This window comes from Salvia splendens, chromosome 18 (assembly GCF_004379255.2).
Source record: "Salvia splendens isolate huo1 chromosome 18, SspV2, whole genome shotgun sequence".
Classification (NCBI taxonomy): domain Eukaryota; kingdom Viridiplantae; phylum Streptophyta; class Magnoliopsida; order Lamiales; family Lamiaceae; genus Salvia; species Salvia splendens.
In genome coordinates, this window is record NC_056049.1 from 4,689,628 (window position 1) to 4,710,197 (window position 20,570).

General features: G+C 36.8%; 3 protein-coding genes across 3 annotated transcripts; 1 reads left to right on the plus strand and 2 right to left on the minus strand.

The window, feature by feature from the left end:
• Window positions 1-155: 155 nt before the first annotated feature.
• On the minus strand, window positions 156-2,588 carry LOC121777300 (serine/threonine-protein kinase AGC1-7-like). The gene is made up of 4 exons (XM_042174501.1): window positions 2,272-2,588; window positions 2,076-2,137; window positions 1,178-1,857; window positions 156-1,107 (listed from the first exon to the last, which is right to left on the minus strand). Exons 2-4 carry the CDS (start codon window positions 2,082-2,084, stop codon window positions 234-236), a joined length of 1,563 nt encoding a protein of 520 aa, XP_042030435.1. The 5' UTR covers window positions 2,085-2,137; window positions 2,272-2,588; the 3' UTR covers window positions 156-233.
• Window positions 2,589-6,556: 3,968 nt separating this feature from the next.
• LOC121776179 (salviol synthase-like) lies at window positions 6,557-11,446 on the minus strand. Its single transcript, XM_042173326.1, has 2 exons — window positions 10,460-11,446; window positions 6,557-7,231 (listed from the first exon to the last, which is right to left on the minus strand). The coding sequence occupies exons 1-2, from the start codon at window positions 11,384-11,386 to the stop codon at window positions 6,614-6,616; spliced, it is 1,545 nt and encodes a 514-aa protein (XP_042029260.1). The 5' UTR covers window positions 11,387-11,446; the 3' UTR covers window positions 6,557-6,613.
• A 1,228-nt stretch (window positions 11,447-12,674) lies between these two features.
• On the plus strand, window positions 12,675-17,754 carry LOC121776620 (SPX domain-containing protein 3-like). The gene is made up of 3 exons (XM_042173812.1): window positions 12,675-12,702; window positions 17,025-17,189; window positions 17,267-17,754. Exons 1-3 carry the CDS (start codon window positions 12,675-12,677, stop codon window positions 17,752-17,754), a joined length of 681 nt encoding a protein of 226 aa, XP_042029746.1.
• The last annotated feature ends 2,816 nt before the right edge of the window (window positions 17,755-20,570 follow it).

Consider the following 20,570-nt stretch of genomic DNA (forward strand, 5'->3'; position numbering starts at 1 on the left):
AGCTTAGACAGTGGTTGTGTTAAAACTTAAAAACCTAGCAACAAAACTGATTAACTGAAAGTCATTTCGAGGAGATGAGATCCTCTATTTCCCTACCCATCTCACTAATTCAAGGTAAGCTTGATCAATTATCAAACTCTACTTCCTATCTCCTATTGTTACAATCGTATTTTTCAATTAATTTGAGATAAATAACATTGTCCAATTCAGTGAGAGTAACACAACAATAAGACTTAGAAGTACTCAAACTCAACATATGAAGAATCAGAAGAGCTTGTTTTGTTCTTGTCCTGTCCCATCTCCGGAGCCTTTTTGTCTGTAGATTGCTTTGCATCCTTACTGGCAAACTGCCCAAAGTCCACCGGGTCCGGAACATACGGTGGCGCTCCGCTTCTCACCAGAGCCCAATTCACCCCTTCGAAGAAAGGATGCTGCTTGATCTCGGTGGCGCCCCTCTTGTACGCGATCCTCTTCTGCGGTTCCTTCACCAACAGCCCCTTTATGAGGTCCTTTGCTGTTGCACTCGCCTGCGAACCATCCGGGAACTTCAGCGCCTGCCCCACCACATTGAACAGCGTCGCGCGGTTCCCATCCCCCTTGAAAGGCGTTGTCCCGTGCAGGAGCTCATACAAGAATATCCCAAAAGTCCACCAATCCACTGCACTCCCATGCCCCTCTCCCCGGATGATCTCCGGAGCTAGATACTCGTGCGTCCCCACAAAAGACATGGAGCGTACGTTCGTTGGCTCTGCCATCAGCTCAGGGAGTCCATTCATGTTGTTCCCCAGCCCAAAGTCTGATTTTGATTTGCGGTTCTTCTTAGGCAGGAGGCGCGGGAAGAAGGACGAGGGCTGAGCACTGCCACGCACAGCGTTCTCATCGTTCAAGATGCTGCCATTAGCAGCAGCATCTGCGGTGCTCGCGTCATGAGTGGATGAGGACTTCACCAGAGTGGGAGAGACAGAGCAGCGGAGCGAGAGGTCAAAGTCGGATAGCATGATGTGGCCCTCTTCTCTCACAAGCACATTCTCTGGCTTTAGATCCCTGTAAACGATTCCCAGCATATGCAGATACTCGAGCGCCAACAGCACCTCTGATGCGTAAAATCTGCACAAACACTAATTTTCCAATACACATTTTGATAGAGAGCATATAAAGTAGGAAGTTGAAACACAACCTAGCAGCATCCTCTGTGAAATGCTTGGCGGGCTGCTTCTGCCTAAGAGAATGAAGGTTGCCTCCACTGCAGAACTCCATCACCAAGCAATAGAACTTCTCCGTCTCAAAGTACGTATACAAGGTGGGTAAAAAGGGGTGGTCGAGAAGGCCAAGAATCTCCCTCTCCGTTTGAGCCCGAAGCAGTTTGTTTCTACTAGCTAGAGAGCTTTTATCCATAACCTTCATGGCAAAGAAGGAACTCGTCCCTCGCAGTTCAACAAGGTAAACACTCCCAATGTCTCCATACCCAAGTCTCTTGAGCAGTCGAAAGTTGGTCAGACCAAGCGGGGAGTCTTTGGAGGATGACGAAGAGATGGCATCCCAACGAACATCGCCACCGGTGTGGGGCCTGAGAGGCGCACAGGAACCATCCAGACTATCGCTTCGAGCACTAGCGTTCCATCCCTGGCTCATACTCGACTTTGAATTAGGCGACAACGCCATTGTACTAGACTGATTCCCAGGGCCCGGGGCCGCCATTGGGTTCCCATGACCATGACCGTGACAGCTTGGAGGCAAAGTTAGGGATTCACAGGGCACAACACGGCCAGAATGGCCTCCTCTCTTCGCCTTGGGCTCTGAATTCGTCTTCAAACCCTCAGATGGATCATGCTCTGTCTTTTCATCAGAGGGTTTCGTCTGCAATTCAACCATAAATCATTCAAATCTACACTGAAATGCAGTTTTTGCCAGCCATCTAATATGCAGATATGCTTCATCCAAAAATGAATTTAAATCAGGTATACAATAAACAGTAAAAACATCAAATACATTCATCTCTTTCCAAATCCTCAAAATTCAACATAGCTAAAGTCATTATATGATCAAAATAGATGTATTGTGGAGTATATACTAACCTCATTCATGTTTCCGCCTTGGGATCAAGGGATACTGCAGCTTTCTTTGCACGGACAAAAATCTGAAAACAAAAAACAGAGCCAAAAAATCGATTTATTCTGGTTAGTTATACATGAGCAGATTATGATCCTCTATTCATGCAATTTGAAACCGCAATCCCTAACAAATTGCAATATCTAACGTGAAAACCCATACCTCTTCAATAACTTGCGCCAATTAATCAACTTACTAAATGATAATTCGACAATCAATTTCGTCGGATTAAACGTCGTTTTAAGAAACTCCTTTTGCTCTAATCGTGATGGATTGTGGTTTTCGCGATTAAAGCGGTTGTTGTGGACAACAATCTGGGGACTTGAAAAGAGGAGGAGATTAAGGTCGAATAAAAACGAAATATCCATTTATATGTGATCTGAAGAAATTGCTTAAATTTGGAGAGAGATGAAGAGAGGGAAAGGAGAGCAGCGGTGAGGGAAGGATTGAGGGATACGGGAGAATCGCCGCTTCAATCTCCGAAATAGTGGTGGGAAATAATTCTTCATATTCTCGTTTCAGCCCCATTTCTTTCCCGGAGTCCATTTCCGCTCCTTGTATTTTGAATATTGCTGTTTCGGAGTCCTTATCTTTTTTTCTTCTTCTTATTATTTGCGAAAATTGAAATTCTAGTACATGAATAAAGATTTTTTTTCCCCAATAATGATTACAGTAAGTTGTTTATTTGTAGTAGAGTATATCACAATTACGTACTACTCCTTCTTCCCTTTGTCCCATTAAAAAATAAAATATTTTCCTTTTTCAGTTATCCCATTAAAAATAAAATATTTTTTTTATAATAGAAACAACCTCATATCTACTTTCTTCTCCCTTTTACTTTACTCTCTCTTTATTAACTTACAAAATAACACTATATAAAATTTCGTGTAAAAAAAATATTTCATATTTATTAAGACATGGGGTATAATATATTGGAAATAGTTCAATAGTAATCTTATAAGAAGTACTACTTATGTCTCACTCAAGATGTACACATTGTTAAATGACACGAGATTAATGAAGATTTGTTAGATAGAGTAAGTAGAGAAAAAAAGTAGTTGAATATTTTAATGAAGAGAGAAAAGAAAGAGATTTATATTCAAATATAAAAAGATGAACATTTGGAGTGTGACAAACTAAAAAGGAAATGTGAATATCTTGAGTAAGATAGGAGAGTACTATTTTATTGTTTACATTATGTTTGAGTGATCGATTATTAGTACCAATTTTATTATTAAAAGATCTATCGTAACATGTGATTAGAAGTATTTTTTTAATATAATATGAATGACTCATATAGGAGTGCTTTTTCTAGATTATAAATTCCAAATTTTCCAAATATTTTCCATTAGATATTTTATTCAAATGTCCTCACAAAATTTAAATTTGCGTAGAAAAGATTCAAACAGTAAATTTAGGATCCAGACCATATTAATTTGTCGATGAAACAATTTTAGCAATATTAAGCTTATTACAGAATTCATTGAGAAAAATATTTGTATACGTTTGTTATAACTAAATACCATGTATTTTTATATAAATTCCACCCAATTTCATTAAAATGCCACTCATCAGTGGAATATGCCATGTAATTGTCATCTTACGAAAAAGGAATGTCAGGATGATATGATCAGGGAAGCCGTGCATCAATTATTTCATATATAGCTGGATTCAACCAGTGATTAGCCTATCGAGATGATGTCTAAACGCTTTGAAAAAGCCACCAATATCTTCTTCTTCAAAAGATCTTCGCGCGAGTATCTTACACGCCTCAATCAGAGTCTGGTAGATGGAGTTATGACCATTTTACGAAAGCTGCGCAGTGCAGAAAAGTGCCACCTGGACGTATGACTTTCAGCCACCAAAAGCCACCCGAACGGATGACAAAACTAAAGCATGGCAGGGTCAAAAGTTTCCACCCGGACGGGTGACTTTCGACCACCAAAAGCCACCCGGACTGGTGACAAAACTACGGTGTCGACGATCCAGGGGGATTCCACCCGGACGGGTGTTTCGAGGCTACCTAGTCCATCCGGCCGGGTGGCTCACACAGATGCTAGTTTTTGTGGGCCTTTCTTGGAATTTGAGCCTAAGCTATAAATAACACATTTTCTCATTTTAGAGAGGGTTGAATATTGAATTAGAATCTTGTGTGAATTATTTTCTCTATTGTGAGAGTTTTTATCCAATTCCCAATTTTCTAGGTTGTTTGATCATCGATTGATTCAATCAAGTATGATTAAGTATAGTGATGCATCAAGGGTTTGTGAATTCCTTTGAGTAGTGGAGCCATTAGTTGAATCTAGTATGTTAAAAATTGATAGAGTATTTTCTCCATCAATGGATTTAGTTAATATCAAATTCACACTTCTTCATTTCTTATCTCCCATCAAATCATTTTGGATCTAATTTTTGAAGGCTAGATCCACCCTATCCTTTTTTGCGGTTTTTGTGTTTTCTTGTTCATTTACAAGATCATTCAGCATCTAAGGTATAAATCTTGGGTTGATGAATCTCAATATATATGGATCCATATTAATGGAATTGTAAGAGCATTCACAATAGAAGGAAGGGCCCTTCCATTCCACATAAGCATTTTACTCAAAAGCCTATCTCCCTGCAATGGAAGGGCCATTCCACATGGCCTATCCCACTTCCATTTCTTTTCCACATTATCACTATTTTGTTTTTTTTGCACTTCTATATTTAATATGACATCAAATTAAATAAATTTAAATGTTAAAATATTAACACGCAAATCTTCGTTGTATTACAATATCGGAGAAAGTGTAGAAAAATGAGAGAAGATAAGATGTTGGTGTGAGAAATGTAAAGAATGAGATTGGGGTATCTATAGTAGATAAAAATAGAATAAAAAATAAAAAAAAATTAAAATATAATAAAAAATAGAAAAAAGGGTTGGGGCCGATGATCGACCCAATCCCTGCAATTTGGTGGCCGATCATCGGCCATTGTGGAACGGCCAAAGCCGATATACCGACCATATGGGGTGGGCTATGGAGGGTCGGTCGAGGCCGATCGGAAGGCCTCAAGATCGCCCCCTTCCATTGTGAATGCTCTAAGTGATTGCAAAATTAGAAGAATTTTAGAGTTCAATAGTTGGAATTCAGTGAAAGTTGAGGAATTAACCGACAAATATTCATAAGTTAATTGATTTATCATAATAGTGGTTACTCTCGATCACAAGTTATTTGAGTTACATTTCACTTGAATTGTCATAAATTACTTGAGTTATTTTTATTTTTAATTAAAAATAAAAAAAATCCAATCTCAATCATTTTTAGGATACAGTTGGATTCAAGGTAACTATTAATTATGAAATGGTGATCAATTAATTATGCTTTACCTTGCTGCATAAAAAAGTGCAAATGCTTTAACTGAAGATTTTTTAGGCCTTAAAAGTTCATCAAATACTGTTGAACTTTTTATCCTTTTGTCACGTGTGATAGAGTAATTTTTTGATTGATTTATATTTGAATAAATAATCAAGACTTATATGAATTCTGCTATACAAATTAACTCTCCAAAATTATTTATACTTGCACGCAATGAAATATGATGAAATAGGAGTGTAATTACAAATAGGTAGAAGTTGAAATTATTTATACTTGGTTGATTCTTTACAAATGACGTAAAGAGTAGAATTTGAAGGTAAATTCGGGTTAAGTTAAAAGAGAAGTTGAATCTGTAGCTAAATCTTGCAGTCGGCCAGCTGGCAAAGCTACATACGCCTAACGCCCTCCATGATTCCATCAAATTGAACGTTAATCGGCGTGATCGACATTAATCGAATTTCCATCCTCATTCCTTGAAAGAAGATTTCGTCTTTTTTTTAGTTGTATTTTTCTTATACTCTCTCCGTGTCCCAGGATAATTCAAGCATTTATTTTGGGCCAGCAATCTAAGAAATTGATAGTTAAAATTAAGTTGTGAGAATAATGTAAGAGAAAAATAAAGTACAAGAAAAAAAGATAAAGAAAAGCATTAAAAAAATTTCTACAGAAGTAAATGGTTCAACTACCTTTGAATGACCGAAGAGAAATACTCCCTCTGTCCCACCACATATAATTGATTTCTTTATTACTTTTAGATGAACAACTTTTTAATAGTAAAAAATAAAAAACGTTTCACATTAGCAAAATTATAACACTACAAAAAATTTACCAAGCACAATTAAATGTGCTCGGAAAATAGCGAGCACCTTCAATTGTGCTTGGCAACATACCGAGCGCAAATGAAGGTGCTCGGCAATATCAGAAACGGGTGTGTTAATTGCGACCAATTTCGAGAAGGTCAACGTGCTCGGCCTGACAATCTATCAACAATGGCAAGCACCATTTATGTGCTCGGTATTTCCCAATTTTCCGAGCACTTTGGTGCTTGGTAAACACTGTTTATTTTGTAGTGTTAAACCAGTAGGGTTTGCTTAATACACAATAATAAATTATTATAAACCATATGATCAAACAATAAATATTGTTAACTACTGCAACAAAGGCCTCTTAACAACAGGAATTAAAGTAAGATCACATTTCCTCTTCCCCGACAAACCAGATGACTCCTTCATATCCAAATCTTCTGGTTTAATTCCATGAGGCAGAATCCAATCAAAATGGTAGAGAAGCATCGCCATTTGAATCTCTATATTCGCAATCCCAAACCCTATTGCAGGGCAAATCCTCCTTCCACCACCAAAAGGAATGTATTGGAACGTATTATTCGCCTTGAAATCGATTTGTTTTTCAAGAAACCTCTCCGGTTTAAAGCTCTCTGGATCCTCCCATTGGTTGGGGTCTCTTCCGATCGCCCAAGCATTAACTAGTACCCATGTTTTAGCCGGAATTTGGTATCTATCGATCACGCAGTGCTCTCTGCTTTCTCGGGGAAGCAAGAGAGGGCCGGGTGGGTGCAACCGGAGAGTCTCTTTGATGACTAGTTTGAGGTATTTTAGCTCATGAAAGCGGCTTTCGTCTACTTGGTTTTTTCCATCGAAGACGCTTCTCACCTCGTCTTGTGCCTTCTTGAGAACCCTAGGGTTCTTGAGCATCTCTGCCATTGCCCAGTCTGTAGCTGTGGTTGATGACTCAACTCCAGCGCCATCCTGTCAATTTATATAAAAAAAAATGGGTTTATTGAAAATTAGGATTTACTGCACATTAAAGTTTATTTCATTTTTAAAGTACAACCAAATTGCTCGAAAGATCATAAAGTTTAACGCATTCGCAACTCAAAAAAATTTAGCCAAAAAACTACTCCATCAAATTTGAATTTGTGACTAAAATTTATGATAGTGTCACACTAGCAGTCGAGAATTTATACATGGATGTTTCTGATGACGAGCTAAACAATGTGGTCTATCCATTAATAAAAAACATTATTTGCTAGAAAAAAGTCAACCATATTTTAAAATTTACGAGGTTGATCATAATTCGACCAAACTTCGTAGTTTTTTTTGAACTATGCGTAACATGGCCTTTAAAAAAAGTGAAAGCTAGGTCGTAAAGCTAAATCTCATGTCATAAATAAACCTATTCACACACTATAATACCATGTTCTTATGCACAATCTAAGCTACATCAATTTCGTTTATTGCATAGGTATGATTCTGTTAAGGATAGTCCTCCTTAACGTTGGAATTCCACACAATTAAGAAACCGAAGCCGTGGTCGTCGAGTGCCCAAGAGGTTTGGGTCGGCGAAGACGTCCGGCAGAGGGGGTTCTGGGCGCGAGAGAGGTTCTCGTCGGCAGCGATAGATAATTAGAGTTTGGTGATTCAAGCCAAGTTGGTCGAAATACTGATTTCATTAATTGGTTGAATGAATATTATGGAAGATACAAAAAAGATATGCTAAATCCCTATAATATCTAAACAAAATAATAATAGTAGAAGACTAATATATGCAAATCCCTAATATATCTAAACTAAAGGAAGGTTCGTATCAAATCCCCCACGGTTAAAATCCATCTTGTCCTCAAGGTGGGAACTACGAAGCAACGATGACAGTTGAAAGCAACAACTTTGGCGAGGCTTCTCCTCTTGGATCAAATGCATACCGAACATCTGAATGTCTCCCTTTATCACCTCCAAGAATGCTCAACCATGGCATGTCATTGCACGGAGGGATGAATCGTGTATCGACGTAGAGTGATGTTGAACGATGAACAATACTTGGAACATCGCCATCAAAGAAATCCACATAGAAATAGGCAGTTATCCTTACACCAGTGCAAGCACTTCCTCTCTTAAACTAACAATTCGCAACATCCTTTGATGACATTTGAGCAAAATTGAACGATGCAATTATCTTCTCCACTTCACCAATAGAACCATCCTCCTCTTTATCTTCTAGCAATGTCTCCTCCTCATCACCAATCTTCTCATCATATACCCCAACGAGCCCTTGCAGCGTCGTATTGTCAGTCTTGACGATCTCTTCCATGGTCTCTTCGTTTGGAACATCAAGATTAGCGCCCCCATTGTTAGCGGCATTGTTGGGAACGTCTTCAACTAGATTTTCATCATCAATATTCTCCTCAAATATGCAATTCAACCGGGGGAGGAGGGCAGCTTGCTCCAATTTATAAATACGCAATTTCTCGTTGAAATCACTTACGGCAGCTAGTTGGGCCGGGCAAGGCGAACGAACCTTGAGACTGGGAGCAACAACAGTTAACGTCGTTGTGCGGTGACCCAACGATCGGTCGCACGGTGGTGGCTGGTACATAGGCTGCGCGTGCAGCACTTCCGGCGAATCCCAACAGTTAGGTGAGTGCGGAGGCTGGTCCGGAGTTTGATTGGTCACACGCGTGGGCTGACTGTACAGGTCCTGCGGTGGCTGTTCGGTGGAGTAGCGCGGCCGGTGGAGGTGGGCTGGACTCGCAGCGCTCTCACCTTCTCCTGAGGGTGAGGTCGGTCCCAGCACGTCTCCGAGCGTCGGGGCCGGTCAAAGGTCAGGTAGCCGCGGTCCTGCTGTTGCGCCGGTGGGTCCTGGCACATCGGGCGGTGCCGCTGCGTTGTGGCTCTCGGGTGGCGATCAAACCCTAATTGGTTCTGATGATCTCCACGATCAGATAGGTGGCCACCCCTCTCGACGTAGCCACCGCGGTGTCGGGGCCAAGCGTCTTGCGAGCGATCGCGGTACCCGATGGGCTGGTATCTCGGTCGTGGGCGACGATCAGGTGGATCCAAGTGGTGTGAGACGTAGGGTGGTTTTGGCTCAGGGATGCGCGGCTCCTCCAGATTGTCGACCCGCCTATCCGTCGAATCCAGCCTGAACTCTAATTTGTCGAACCGGGCCATGATCTTCTCCAGTCCGGCGGAGGAAATCTCGCTCGTCCCCGGAAAGTTGCGCGGCGGGTCGCTGATTTGAACCCTCCGTCCAACTCTGGTGTAGTTGCGTGACATAATGACGTTGAATGGTAGCAGTGAAGCACGACAGTGATCGGTAGTACTTTATTTTTAGTGAAGATGGTATCTTCTTTTTTTATTATTACAGAATATGGATGGTGAGATGCGGTGGTGATGGTGGTGTTGCGGAGGGTGTGCAGAATGATTCCGTCGGGCAACGGTGTGGCTAGTTGCTGTGCGCGGGTGGATTCCCGTCGGGCAGCCACGTAGATATGGCTCGATCGATGTGGCTAGTTGTTGTGGGCGGTGGTTTCCCGTCGGGCAGCGACGTAGCTATGGTTCGATCGGTGTTGTGGAGGGTGAGCTCACGATGAAAGCACCAGTTGTTAAGGATAGTCCTCCTTAACGTTGGAATTCCACACAATCAAGAAACCGAAGCCATGGTCGTCGAGCACCCAAGAGGTTTGGGTCGGCGAAGACGTCCGACAGAGGGGGTGCTGGGCGCGAGAGAGGTTCTCGTCGGCAGCGATAGATAATTAGAGTTTGGTGATTCAAGCTAAGTTGGGCGAAATACTGATTTCATTAATTGGTTGAATGAATATTATGGAAGACTCCACACATATTATAAATATGTGTGGATACAAAAAAGATATGCTAAATCCCTATAATATCTAAACAAAATAATAATAGTAGGTGGCGTTCGGTTGTCCATGACTAATATCATGAGACTATCCATCTAGGATTAAGTTGTGGGATTATTTTAGTTGGAGGGGGGATGCTATGACTAATTATCATGAGACTATCCGTCTAGGATTAAGTTGAAGGCTTCAATCTTATGAACCAAACATAATATATATTTAATCATGAGATTTAATCTTGCCAACCGAACACCCCCGTAGAAGACTAATATATGTAAATCCCTAATATATCTAAACTAAATGAAGGTTCTTACCAGATTCTTAAATGATGGAAACAACATACCATTAAAACAGACTTGATATTGTCAGTTGTCAACGGAATTTGGAGCGATCCATCGCCTTGTAACCTAAGAAGAACATCAAGCAGATTACCATCACCATCACCATCACCATCACCATCACCATCACCTTCATCATTTCCCCTGGCATTTCTCCTCTCTTCAATAATGCTCTCCAATATCTTATCCAATAGCTCATGATGCCTCTCAATCTTCCTCCTCATCCCGCTGAAAACCCTCAGCAATCTCCACGACGGATAAACATCAACAACATTGAAGCAAGTCACAAACTCCTGAGCCTCTTTGATGATCGAATTCAATTCAAAAACTTCCCCATCGCTCTTCTTCCCAAACGCAGCCTTAACCATGATGTTCAAATTCGCGGCGGCGATCTTTTCCGTCAAATTGATCGCTTCTCCGGCGCGCATAGCCACCGATTTGCAGAGATTCGACACTTCCTCCTTTCGGATCGGCCGGAACGACCCCACGCGCTTCGCGGTGAAGAGCTGCAGCGAGCAGATCTTGCGCAGCTGTCGCCAGTAGTCGCCGTATGGGGCGAAGGCGATGTCGGTGTTTCCGTAGCAGTTGATCTCCGGGGCGAGGAGGGACGGCCGGGAGGAGAAGACGGCGTCGTTTGCTTTTAGGAAGTGTTCGGCGGTTTCAGGTGTGGAGACTACTAGGGCGGAGATTTCGCCGAGTTTTAGGTGCATTAAGGGTCCGTGTTTGGTGGCTAGGTTAGCTAGGACGTGGTGGGGCGGGGCCGAGCCGGAGAGGAGATGCAAGTTGCCTATAAAAGGCAACTTGCGGGGGCCCGGCGGAAGATTCTTATTAGAATATTTAGTTGTTTTGAAAAGCGCGAATGTGAATACGAATACGAACACGAACACGAAAGTGGAAGTAAGGAACAGAATAAAGGAGAAGTCGAAGTCCATGAGGTAGGGCGGACTACAAACTTAAGAAGAGATTTATATTTTTTGAAATTGGAATTGATGAGATGGTGTAATTTGATTATTTGTGAATGATGTATTTATAGGGGATGGAACATATGTACGTTCTATAGTCTTTTGTGTGTCATTAATAACTTACTATTTTAATATATTAATTAATTATAATATTTTTTTTGTTATTGCATAGTAATCAATCATGGTTAATTTTATAATAAGAAATCACAATTTAAAAATCATATTCCATAGTTTTGAATTTTTTTGAATTTCGGTTGATTATTAAAAAAATATGCATATGATGTTTTCAAATTCTAATTTTTGTTATAAATGTCAATCTTAATATAAATGTTCGAGTTTTGGGCTAGCCTAGTGGGCTAATCAGACTACTAGCAATAAAATTGCATAGATCAATTCAAAACATAATAATAAAAACTAGTTTTAATTACAAAATGTAAAATATGTTTTCAATTATGGTAATTTTAATATATATACTTAAACTCAAAAACAATTAAATATGAAATGGTAATTTAAGATTTGCATAAATAAAATAAAACATAAACATATTTCAAGAAAGTTGAAAGTATGTTTCAGAATTTAAATTAACTACTCATAATTCATATATCTATTTTCATATTTATAGAATCTAACACACACATATATATATATATATATATATATATATATATATATATATATATATATATATATATATATATATATATATATATATATTAAATATAAAGTAGTAAGTTAACTTTTTTAATACTTATTTATATTATAAAAACAGGAGAATAGACAATATTTACATATGAGTCCAATCTACTGGCAAGCCTATGGGATCCTCACTAAGCCCTATTCAGGTGGCAAGTTAATCAAGTTGTAGTTTTATCAGTTTAGAATTATTAGTTTTAATCATCAATATTTAGTTACCTATACAAGTTAACTCATAAATTATTAGTTTTAATCATCAATATTTAGTTAGCTATACAAGTTAACTCATAAATTTTGTACTGCACTGATATCATTATCTATAAACTACATGTCTTCATGACTACATCTATTAGCTATTGATTAGGGATAAACATAAATTTGGCATTTAAAATTGATGTCTGATTATGGCGCAGTTCCAAAATTTGGCATTGGAAAGTTGCCTATACTCGACTAGAAACCATTTCAGTTAGGATAGATAAAAAATTTGGCGTTTATGTTTGTTTAATTTCATATGGTCATAACGTGCACACCTTTGATAAGCACGTGCAATTGGGTCAGCCGAGCAATGCCTGACCAGCCGCCTGCAGCGTGCGGTGCGTGCTAGGGCACGGTTTTGGGCCTTGCCCAGCAGCACCAACAACAGCCGACGGTCAACCCACAATTTTCGGGTTAAGGCAATAGTTAGAGGCAAATTATTTGGATATCTTTTTCATGTTTTTTCGACAACATAAGTGTTGCTAGATATGTTAATTTTAATTATTATTTTGGTGATTATCTAATAATTTGGTAGGTATATATCATGTGATGCTTGTTATTAGCTTATTGATTTACTTTTATTTTCGATTATTTGAACGTTTCTTTCCATTATAACATTGATTTGGTATATTTTTTTGTCATTAACAAACATTGATTAATTTGTGGGCTAGCTGATGCTAGCAATTCTAATATTGATTATAGATTTAAATTTTTGTCATTACCAAACATTACTAATTTGTGCGCTGATACTAGGCCTAGCTATTGTGAATTATTTATGCACTTTTTTTCGTAGTGATAGATGTACATAATAATTAAGATTGAAAAACTAATTAATTGATAATAATAATAAATAAAATATTAAAATCAACTACTCTCCAAATCCTAGAATTCTAATCTACATATGCAAATAAATTATGTATAAAAAACAATGGAAAACATAGTTGTCTTGCTTTGTTTGATCGATGACATAGCTCCGTGATGGTATATAGATGTACTGGTGACTCAAAATATGAGTTATGACTTGTGCGGAATGGCAGTATCTCCCAACACGAACCTTAGATGGCCTTCTACAATTGGAAAGAGATCGGGATTCAAAAAATCCCACTTTTCAAGCGATTCTAGTGGACTGTTGGATTGGTATAAGGTGAAGTCTGTGGTCCGCTGAGCGGGTTTTGTTCTCTCGGAACAATTATAGCGGACCGATGAGTTGGCAGTGTTGCGAAGCTAGTGGTTTGTTGTCTTGGTTTTGGACTCGAAGCAATTCTTGATTCTAAGGATGGTTCCAACGGGCTGCCGAGTTGGTCGTGTAAGAACTTGATTGACCGCCAACTTTGTAAAGGTCATAGTTCCGACTCCAAATTAGTAGTATGTACTTCCAATCTTGACGTTTTAGGAAGTCCTTTTATTTATAAAGACCAAAATGAAATGATCATTTGATAGAAATAAAATCATGCAATATTCAATTAAATTAAATCAATATAATACATGCAAAAATCGTGCGGAAAAACACAATATAATTCTATCTTACACACAATATTAGTATATTCATTCACATTTATTACACAATTTTAAGATGTACGATAACTCCTTAATTTTAATAGACAATTATACCCATTCACATTAAAATAATTAAAAAAATATATTAATCAATTGCCAAATAACATGAATGGTGCCATTTGATTAAAAAAATCTAAAGCATATAACATTGATTCTTAGTTCTTATTGCATTATGAAAATATGGAATAATTTTAAACCTTACATAACTATCTTAATTTTAATGAAATATCAGTACCCTTTTTAGTATTATGATTTGAGGTATTATTTTTTAAATACATCAATATATAAAACATGTATATATATGGCAGATGCCATCACTAAAATTCACTTTCCTCGAGTTTTTAGATGTTTAAGAAAAGAGCAAACCTTCAAACATACTCCCTCCGTTCCCTCATAGTTGAGGCAAAACTTTTCGACACGAAATTTAAGAAATAGATGTTGAGTATGTTAAATAAATAGATAAAAAAAAGTAAGAGAGATAAAAAGTAGAGAGAATAAAATAGAAAGTGAATAAAGTTAAAAAGAATAAAGTAAGAGAGTAAAGTAAAAAAGAGAAAAAAGTAACTATATATGAAAATGACTCAACTATGAGGAAACTTTTTAAAATAGAAAAATGACTCAACTATAACAAGTTAGCATAATTCTACGTCACCCATTGGGCCATAATGTATTGGGCCCGCATTATACTAAACAATTGGGCCAACCAGGATACAGTTTTATACTAGTAGTATTTAATTTTTCGAAGTCCATTAAGTCTCATTTGAAGTGGGCCTTCCTTGATTGTGATAATAACTAAAATGTACCGTTGATAAAAAAATAAAATCTTACTAACACTTGCGGGTATTCTTTTATCTTTTTTTTCTTATGGATTATGTATATAAATAAATATGATATATATATATATATATATAGAGGTGTGATCAAATACAAACTCTCTATAATACAAACTGATGTCAGCGGAGTGTACAAATTCTGTCAACGGGGGCTGATGTCAACAGGGGCTGATGTCAACGGAGTATACAAATTCTGTCAACGGGGGGCTGATGTCAACGGAGTGTACAAATTCTGTCAACGGGGGCTGATGTCAACAAGGTGTACAAATTATGTCAATAAAGTGTACAAATTCTGATTGTTCGATGTCAACGGAGTGTACATATTTGTAGGAAATGTTGACATTAGAAAAATCTCTTATATTAACCGTTGATTAATTGTATTAAGTGAGTAGGATTAAAGTTTGTATAGTCTGTATTATAGAGGGTTTGTAGTTTATCACACCCATATATATATATATATATATATATATATATATATATATATATATATATATATATATATATATATAGTAGTGATATAGAGCAAGTGCTCATTAACTACATAACTAGAGAACAAATCACAGCCACAAGATCAAGAAAATTAATGGCTAGTATTAATACATGTAATTTTCTAATTTAAAGGAGAAATTATTTCTCTCTATCACAAATTTACTTCACAATAACAAGGCGGAGGTATAATGGTCATTGACAGCCAAAATTAGGTTACGTCATTGCAAATTCAATTAATTTGAAAGAAACCGCGTTCGCATCTTCTCCTCTTTTCCTCTTCCCTCTTCTGCGAAATTAAACCGCGATTCAACTCGCCGTCGCCTTCGCCATAGCCGTCTGCCGTCGCTCTCTTCGGGCTGAACGTCAGCTTGGAATTCGAGATGCAGCTCCAATTGGCCTTTCCTTCGACTTTGTTCCCGTAATTTTAACCATTTAGAACAGCCCGATCAACCAATAGTCGCCATTCAACTTCTCTATAATTTTCCTTTCGATTAAAATGAAATGGAGACTGTGTTGTAAGGTGCGATCCAGAGAGAAAAACTGGGAAAGTCGTCGCACAGTGGAGGGAGACGACTTTTGTTTGTGTGTTTAGTGTTTATTACTGATTATTTAAATTTTGTAATTGTAATTTCCTTCTCTCCTCTAATTTGAATTATCAATTTGGATTTTATTATTTCTACATGTCTGGTCAAATCTTCATAATATGTTGACCCTTGTCCTGACTGTCTAGTGTTAACTGTGTGAGTATAGATGTATTTTGATTGGAACAATTGGGTTATATATATATTTCTCCAGTTCTAGTAGTAATTCATGCGGATTTCATATTTCTAAATACACATCACTCTAAGCATATAATTACTTTACTAATGTTAACAAAATACATTACTATAAGAAAATATCACAGAGACTTCACTCTAGGCATTTACTTACTTCACTGATGTTAACAAAATACATCACTATACGAAAATAACACAGAGAATTCAGTCTAGCATTGGAACACATCACTCTAGGCATTTACTTACTTCACTAATGTTAACAAAATACATCACTATAAGAAAATAACACAGAGAATTCACTCTAGCATTGGAACACATCACTCTAAGCATGTACTTACTTCACTGATGTTAACAAAATACATCACTATACGAAAATAACACGGAGACTTCACTCGAGCATTGGAACACATCACTCTAAGCATGTACTTACTTCACTGATGTTAACAAAATACATCACTATACAAAAATAACACAGAGAGTTCACTCTAGCATTGGAACACATCACTCTAAGCATGTCTTACTTCACTGATGTTAACAAATACATCACTATACGAAAATAACACAGAGACTTCACTCTAGCATGGAGACACATCACTCTAAGCATGTACTTACTTCACTGATGTTAACAAAATACATCACTATACGAAAATATCACAGAAACATCACTTTAACCATGGAATACATCACTCTAACATGCTTAAAGTGATGTGTTCCAAGGTTATAGTGAAGTGTCTGTGATATTTTCTTATAGTGATCTATTTTGTTCACATCAGTGAAGTAAAAACATGCTTAGAGTGATGTGTTCTCAGGTTAGAGTGATGTTTCTTTTTCAAATTTTATATTCCTCAATTAATATATTTTATTTTTCAAATTTTGCTTGTGGATGTATTTAAACATGAAACTGCATTGACCATCACTCTATCTGATTTTTTAAATCAAATTTTGAATACTATTTATCCAATAAAATAGTAGTAGAAATTACTAATTAATGAATATGAAAACAAGAATTGCCTCAGAGAATAAAGAAAGTGATGGAGAAATGGGGACCTAACGGCAGTGAAGCATCAGAGACGGAGTTCAAAGAGCAAATGGCTAAAATCATGAAAGACATCGTCAATTTTCACGGCGAAATGGTTCTGTTAACGAACTACATCAACATCAACTACACAAGTTTATAAATATAAATACATTCAATCCAAATCCCCAATTCTTCATCACAATTTCAATTTTTTAAAAAAATTGAGCAGGGCTGGCGAAGATCCTGAAGAAGTACGACAAGAGAACCGGCGGAGTTCTGCGGCTACCGTTCATCCAGAAAGTGCTGCAGCAGCCGTTCTTCACGACGGACTTGATCTCGAAGCTTGTGAAGGAGTGCGAGAGCACCATCGAGTCAGCGTCCCCGCAGTGGGAGAGGGAGGAGGAGGTGGTGGCGGTGCCGGGGGATGGAATATTCCGGAACACAGTGGCGGCTCTGATGAGGATGCAGGAGAATATTGAGAATTTGCTAGTTGTTGTAGTAGCTCAGCAAGGGTTTGGCGATGACGATGAGGTGGGGAATTCCGCTGCATCGGCGGCGAGTCGAGCGGTTCCGGCTCCGAGGCGGGCGATCGGCGGGGGGAAGCGGAGGAGAGGGGCTATAGTGGGGAGGCAGCCGTGTGAGGCAGGCCGGAGGAGGATGTCGCTGGAGAGGAGGTGCAAGCTGCTCCGCCATCTCTTTCGTGAGAGAAGGAGATAGTGTGTTTGTGTGTGAGCTTGAATGGTGTGTGTATGTGAAAATATGAGGACAACGTTGATTTCCTAAAATACCCCTATGCAGTTTTTATTAACTAAAAATATTTACTTATTTTGGTCATTAGATTAAGATAATGTGTGGCTAAGATTTGTTCTCTAGTTATACACTTAATATTAATTATACTTTGATCATCTCCCTATATATATATATATATTATATACAGCATGACTGTAATTTAAATTTATTTTCATATTGATCTATTTGAGTGAACATATAACCGTTTATATGCACTAAAAAAGATAGAAAAATTACATTATAGTCATACGTTTTTTAATTTATGTTGTAAAATTTTTAGTTATATACATACACATATTTTTCGTTATAAAAAAGAAAGAAAATCATACACATAAAATAATAGTACTAACAAAATGTTGTAAGATTGTATTTTTATTGCGGTTGATATGGGATATTATTATTATAGTATGCGCATATATAAATATGAAATATATATAGGAGCTGAAAATATATTGGTAATCCATATTTAGATTGCAATTTTTCATAAAAGTAGTATAATGAGTGTTTCCTAAATAATTGCATGTCTACTCTTTTAAATTCCTATTTGTCAATAAATAATTGGTTGGATACATCACCTCATGGTGCCATGGTGGTGTGGAAGGAGTACTGAATATTTTCTCGTGTGGACGTATAAATCTTCTAATTATGTTGAATTTTATATTTAGGATTTTTTTTTCTGCATTTTACTCAGATTTTTTTTTTCAAAATTCTAGTAGAAATGAGAAAAGAAATTGAAAAAAGTAAGTTCAAATATATATAAAAAATGAAATATCATATCAATTACCTAATACTAGAATATAACATCATTCATAAATATTCCGAAGGAGTATAAGGGCATTTTTGTTGCTTTTTTATGTTTGGGGAAGGGGTGTTGGTCTTGGTTTTGTAGCTTGCTTCTCATTTGTCTAACTCTTGGCTAGATATCCACTTTGTTTAGATATCGTTGTGTTAATGATCTTGTTGTTTGTTTTTTTAGATTGAATTTTGTTCTTTTAATATTTACCACCTTTTGTGGTTTGAGTTTTTTATCCAATAAAAAATGACCATCGACGATGTCTAGAGGTAACACATGTCATTTGTGCATACTCAATAATTTATAAAGTATTAATACTCCTCCATCCCATGTTACTTGCACGTTTAATTTTAGGTCGTAAATTTTGGATTGAATTTTTAGTGTAATTAAATTAGAATTTGAAGTATAACGAGATATCACTTAATAAAGGAGCGCTTAACTTAATCTAACATATTAATTAAATACATTAATTCTAACTTCAACTAGAAATAGTGTAAGTAGATTGTGACGAGCCGAAATGGAACAATACAAGTAACATGGGACGGAGGGAGTATATTTTATTCGGTATAAAAAAAGGTCAATTTGTAGGATGGGACGATGTTTGATAAATGCATAGAGTTAGGTAATGCAAACAAAATTTTAGAAAAAGGCAAAATTTATGGCATTCTCTAAATAGAATGTCAATGGTTACAACTTATAATGCGGAAATGGGTCAACTACAAATCTACAATAATTCAATACTTCACGATATATCGAAATTAAATGGATATCTATTTATATATTTTTAACTTTTAACCTTAAAAAAATTAATTATATTACTATTATAATCAGTATAAACAATATGTATCAATAATTCAATATATATTAATTTTCGATATATTTCGGTATACCGATAATATCGATATATATCGTATATTCGATATAAAACGGTATACTGCGGTATATCATATCGTTATCGTATCGAAAACTTACAATACGGTATTGTATCGTACCGAAAATTTTGGTATACCAGAAATTCGATATTTTTCGATATTTTTCGGTACGATACGATCGATATACCGTTTTTTCGGTATATATTTACCCAGCCCTAATTGACTGTCATATTAATGTTGCATATTTTTCGACTCTTGCATACCGTAATTGATTGAGGCACTATATATTAGAGGTGGTCAATATAATTTACGAAGAAAGATCGAATTAAGTAAAATGGCCAAATTATTTCTACTTCTCTTGCTTCTCGTATCAGGTAGTATATAAATATAATCTAGTGAAATTTTTTAAATATATTTTATTGGATAAATAATAAAATGTGTTTTGTAGTTGTGTTGGGTGCCTTTGTTGAAGTGAATGTGAAATATTCGATAAAATTGGAATGATATGAATAGACATATAAATGTATGACTAAAATTGATAATAGATATTTAGATTGTAAAGCTAAGTGCAAGAGTAGATTCAAAAGTAAATGATATTGCATTTCCAATGGATTTGATCACATATGTATTTGCGTGCAATTGCAAACACGATTGTGCATCATTGTAAAATGCTGATTAGCTTAATTTTGTACGATTTCAATATAAGTTGAAATTTCATTTTTTTGGTGAATGTGATGTAATTTTGATTGGTGACTCTAATCACATCAAGGGGGCTAAGATATGTGCCCACTCATCATTGAGTAAATATTCAGTAGCTCTGACTGACACATGCTGTGTCCAATGGAATGAGAAGAGAAATTAAAAGAGAGAATATTTTTTTAACAATTAGGTTAAATGGTCATAATGTGACTGGCCATAAACTGATTTATTTATAAAAAAAATCGAACCGATTCAGTATTAATTGTGTCACCTAAAAGTCATCAAATGTTTTGAACGATCATACCCTTTAGTTTTACTGCAATTTTTATTATCTATGAAACACCAATACTTCATTTTTGTATTTTATTGTGCATTTACTT